This window comes from Arachis duranensis, chromosome 6 (genome assembly GCF_000817695.3).
Source record: "Arachis duranensis cultivar V14167 chromosome 6, aradu.V14167.gnm2.J7QH, whole genome shotgun sequence".
Classification (NCBI taxonomy): domain Eukaryota; kingdom Viridiplantae; phylum Streptophyta; class Magnoliopsida; order Fabales; family Fabaceae; genus Arachis; species Arachis duranensis.
Genome location: NC_029777.3, coordinates 87161162 through 87165846, shown reverse-complemented (window position 1 = coordinate 87165846; position 4685 = coordinate 87161162). Strand labels below are relative to the sequence as shown.

The 4685-nt window shown below is 34.7% G+C and overlaps 1 protein-coding gene across 1 annotated transcript; it reads right to left on the bottom strand.

The window, feature by feature from the left end:
* Nucleotides 1-365: 365 nt before the first annotated feature.
* Nucleotides 366-1436, bottom strand: LOC127748503 (protein FAR1-RELATED SEQUENCE 11-like). Its single transcript, XM_052263085.1, has 3 exons — nucleotides 1328-1436; nucleotides 681-1264; nucleotides 366-509 (listed from the first exon to the last, which is right to left on the bottom strand). Exons 1-3 carry the CDS (start codon nucleotides 1434-1436, stop codon nucleotides 366-368), a joined length of 837 nt encoding a protein of 278 aa, XP_052119045.1.
* Between the last annotated feature and the right edge of the window lie 3249 nt (nucleotides 1437-4685).

Below are 4685 nucleotides of genomic sequence, written 5' to 3'. Positions count from 1 at the left end.
ACTAATTCATTGTTTCTATAGTCACTAAGAGCATGTTCAAGATTTTGGACCAACTCTAGAAGACTTTGGTGAATGCAAATAAACCTCTTGATGAAGTTGTTTATCGCCTCACACCTTGATGTTGTTCTAAATTTAGCACAGAATTTATTCCTCAAGTAAGCGCTTGCCCAACTTTTCCTTTTCTCTAATATTCATTTAGAACCCATTCATTTTCCTCCAAGCCATATTTTTTTTATCATATTCTCCTAATATTCTTCAAATTCATCCGGATGCCATGGAGCATACAAACATCTTCTGAAGTCGTTGGAAAAATTTTTGTTTTTTATGTTCGTCGTTACATTCTTCTGAATGTGCCAACCACATAATCAGTGAGTTACATCTGGGAAGATTTCTCGAATTGCTGCCTTCATTGCTTCGTCACCGTCTGTGACCACAACACTGGGAGACTTGTTCAGCATGACTTCTAGAAAGTTTTGCAACAACCACGTATATGTTGCCATCCGTTTGTCCTTTACCAAGGCAAAACCAAATATATATGTTTGGCAGTGATGGTTACAACCTGAGAAGATTACCAATGGCCTTCTGTACTTATTCTTCCGATAGGTTGTATTGAATGCAAGCACATCTCCAAAGCACTGATAATCGGACCTACAAATGCCATCTGCTCAAACTAAATTTGCCAGCCGACCTTCATCAGTAGCACTGTACCTTGCCATGGCCATCGAGTCGACATCTGCTTTCCCAAGAAGATAGCTAATCGTCGCATTGGAATCCCTACCAATGAGCTTTACACGACGAGTTCTTTGAAAGTGATTATCTAGGTCCTTCTTTGTGAACCCGACGTTGGCATAGCCACTGGCTTGGCCTACCATTAGTCCCATTATTATAGAGATTGAAAGACCATGATCATGCATGGTATTCGCCTGAGCTTTTTGTGGCTCAATCAACCCTCGGTGGTTTGGAATTAGGTGTACCAAGCATTGTGGGCCAAGATCATGGTTGTGCGTCTCAACTAATTTTTTAACCCTCCAAGTTGAAGTTTTAGTGTCAAGATACACAGCAAGCATGACTTCACAACCAGTGCGAGTCAGCGCTCTATGCTCCCTCTTCCTACTCAAACTAGATATGTATTTTTCGGCTCTCTTTCCTTCCTTGCTACAAAAAAACATCCTTCTACACTGTGTTCCATCTTTTCCACGTGCTGTATCACCCTTGTGAACTCCAAACCCGAGACACCTCGCATAACGTACATACAACTTATAAGCTGCATCCGATGTTTCAAAGGTCTAGTTTATAATATCATCGGCTGTTACAGACGCACACTTACTACTGGTGCCACCGCAATCACAAGTGCAGTTAACATTTTCTTCTACACCAGTCATCATGCAATCTTCGACATTGTCTTGTGAATTGAGTGGTTCCAAGTCAACATCCATTGCACCCTAATGAGATGAATTAATCAAAAGGCAATAAATAACAGTTTTCCAAGTAAATGCTATTAGTATTAATTAATTAAAACCTTTGAAAGTGACTGACTAATGTTCGTTGTTATAATTACAAGTAATCTCTGATCACACTAAACCTGAAATCAATAAAGCTAAACAAAAATTTCAATAATGATTTATAAAATTTCAATTATGGTCTATTAGATACATGAGCAATATAGATTTATAAAATTTACTAAAATTAGCTTTAAATGAAAGATTATAAATCTAGTAAAGCTAATTTTATGAAAAAGAGAAAAAAAAAGAAAACTAAACAATGAAAAGAGAAAAATACATGTTAGTAATAGCCATCAAATTTTGATGGCGGAAGAAGAGAAAGATTAGTAACCTCATGTTACGGATGGTTTACCTAACATAAGTTCGCCTGTAAATTAAGCTTTCTCATTTTATTTTTCATCAATTCAATTCAACAAGAACAACATAAACATTTTAGTTTCTTTGAGATTTTTCCTTTTGAGAGGTATTCCATTGTGTATTTAGAAAGAAGTGTATTCTCTCTTTGTCAAGAGAAAATGTTATTATATCTTTTTGTGATAGAAAAGAAATTATAATTCTCAATATAACTATTCAATTCTTTTCATATTTTATACAAATTTTTTATTTTTCATATCTATATTTTAGTTGTGTCATTTATCATACCTAGCATAGACTGCCTTTTGCCATGTCAAATTCCAAGAGGTTGGGCCAAATGCATTAATATTTTATCCGCCTTAAATAAATAAATGTTAAAAAAATTTAACCATTTAACATATTAACTCATTAAAACTCACCATGGCTTATTCTATGGTCATATATGCTATGACAAAATAGCCCTTTGTGGAAATCAAGCTCATATAAGGACTAAATGATTATTTGAAAAAGAAAAAAAAAAGTTCTCATCCCAAAATATGTATAGCTTTCAGCGCCATATCTAATTGATATGTCAAGACTCAGGATTTGGTTATTTTCGATGCTTACTTTCAAATTCCATGACAAGTTTTGGTAGGAAGTTCTATGACATCACAAGTTAATATAATTGGAAGGAACAAATCTAGAAACAACCTTGCCACTAGAACTAACCATCTATATGCTAATTTATTCAGCACAAGACCGAGAATTTATTCCCTGTTCATGACCTACAAACCTAAGGTTTTCAATTCAACATAATGTCATAAATTTCAGTGTTACTAGTTCACTTCAATCTCAACGAATACCATTTCACTAAGCTACTTGACTATTTAAAAGTTAAAACTAACTTCTTTTTTTCTTCTTTCTTCTTTCTTCTTTCTTCTTTTTGGGGAGTTGTTGGATACTTAACTACATTTATATTGCTAAAGTTTTTAAAGGGGAGAAATAAAATCCACAGCTAAAAACTACTCACTAATCTTTGGCTATATTGTATGTAGATGTAGTAATTCTCAGTCAAAATAACAGAACTTAAAATATGACCTTCCACGACTTTCTCCTATTGATCATTTTGTGACATACAAATCTTGATTAACAACCAAAACAACTAACATCCTATTTTCTAGGACTGATTCCAAACTTCTTCCTCTCAACTTCACAATTGCTTAAAACAATATACATAAATAAGGAAAAACTTGAACAAAAACTATTAGAAACTAGAAGTATAACATAGCAAGATACAACAATAGCATGGCAATTAGGCAACGAAAAAACTCAGCTAAATTAATAACAGCAACAAAATTAATACTACCAACAGCATTCAGCATTAAGCAAGAAAAATTATCCTTCAGCAACAAGTATTTTTTTCATTCTAAGCTCCTCTTTCCTTTTTTATTTTGCAAATTGAAGGTATAAACAACAAGGTTTTCTCTGGAGGAGCACTGCAAATTGCATTGTTTCATTATGCATATAACTAGTATATTTTATCACTAATTAATCTCTTTGACTGTTTTAATTACCAATTCATATGTAAACTAGTCTTGACTCTAACAACAGCAGGTTGAGAAATCTAGAGAAGGGTCTTCCACAACATAAAGCATCACGTTTGTTTGATAAGCTTGTGTTTGATAAGGTATGTTTTAAACTTAATCAATACTTTACTAGCAAGAAAACTCATGATAGATTGAATTAAAAATCTAATACATTATTGGTTTGAATAATTGGTAGACAAAACAAGCATTAGGTGGACGAGTTCGAATCTTGTTATCAGGAGCTACTCTTTTGCCTAGACATGTTGAGGAGTTTATGAGGGTCACTAGTGGATCTACATTATCACAAGGATATGGTATGAACTTTGATCTTTCAGTGTCTTTGAGTAGAGATGAAATTGTTGATTGATTGTGTATTCATTTTGATATGACAGGTCTTACTGAAAGCTGTGCTGGGTGTTTCACAGCAATAGGTGATGTGTATTCAATGACAGTAAACAATCGTTACAAAACAGTAACAAATAATCGCTAATCACACTAAACCTTAAATCAATAAAGCTAAACAAAAATTTCAATAATGATTTGATTTCTATTTTTAGCAGCAGCAAGAAAATTTCAACAAAAATTTCAGGAATTAAAAAAAGAGCAACAACACAAAATCAATTATTTGATTTTCCATTAATCCATTCACAGTTTCACATTCAAAAATCAACAACAGGGCATAAAAGGAAGAGAAGAACCGAAGAAGTGAAGGCAGTGCTGCTAACCTTCGACGGAGACATGGACGGCGCCCGACGAGACGACAGCAAGTGGCGACACAGCAGCGCGCTACTCCAAGTTCAAGAGAAGCCAGGGAGAATGAGGACAGGGGAAAGGAGGACGCCGAACTACAAGAGAGGAAGTAGAGGTGCCGATAGCACGGACAGCGGCGGCACCACAGTAGAACTGTTGCAGGGAGAACTTAGGGTTTTGGTAGGGTGAGTTTGACCTTGAGTTTAGAGTGGATAGTGATATGAATTAACGAATTGGGGGGTGGGGTGGGTGCTAGGGGGAATGGGTGGGTGTTAGGGAAAATGGGTGGGTTTGAAAAGTAGACCGAACTATTTTTCATGCCGGTTCATGGTTGAACCGGTTAGACCGGTCAATTTGATCGATTTTTAGAATATTGATTTATTATTATAAAAGATCGGTTTTATTTTGGTTAGTTAAAAAATTTTAAAAAAATCGGTTCACTTAAAACGTCCAATAATATAACAACACGTATACATCTTTACAAAAAGACATTTTCTGTAACTTTATGAGAGTA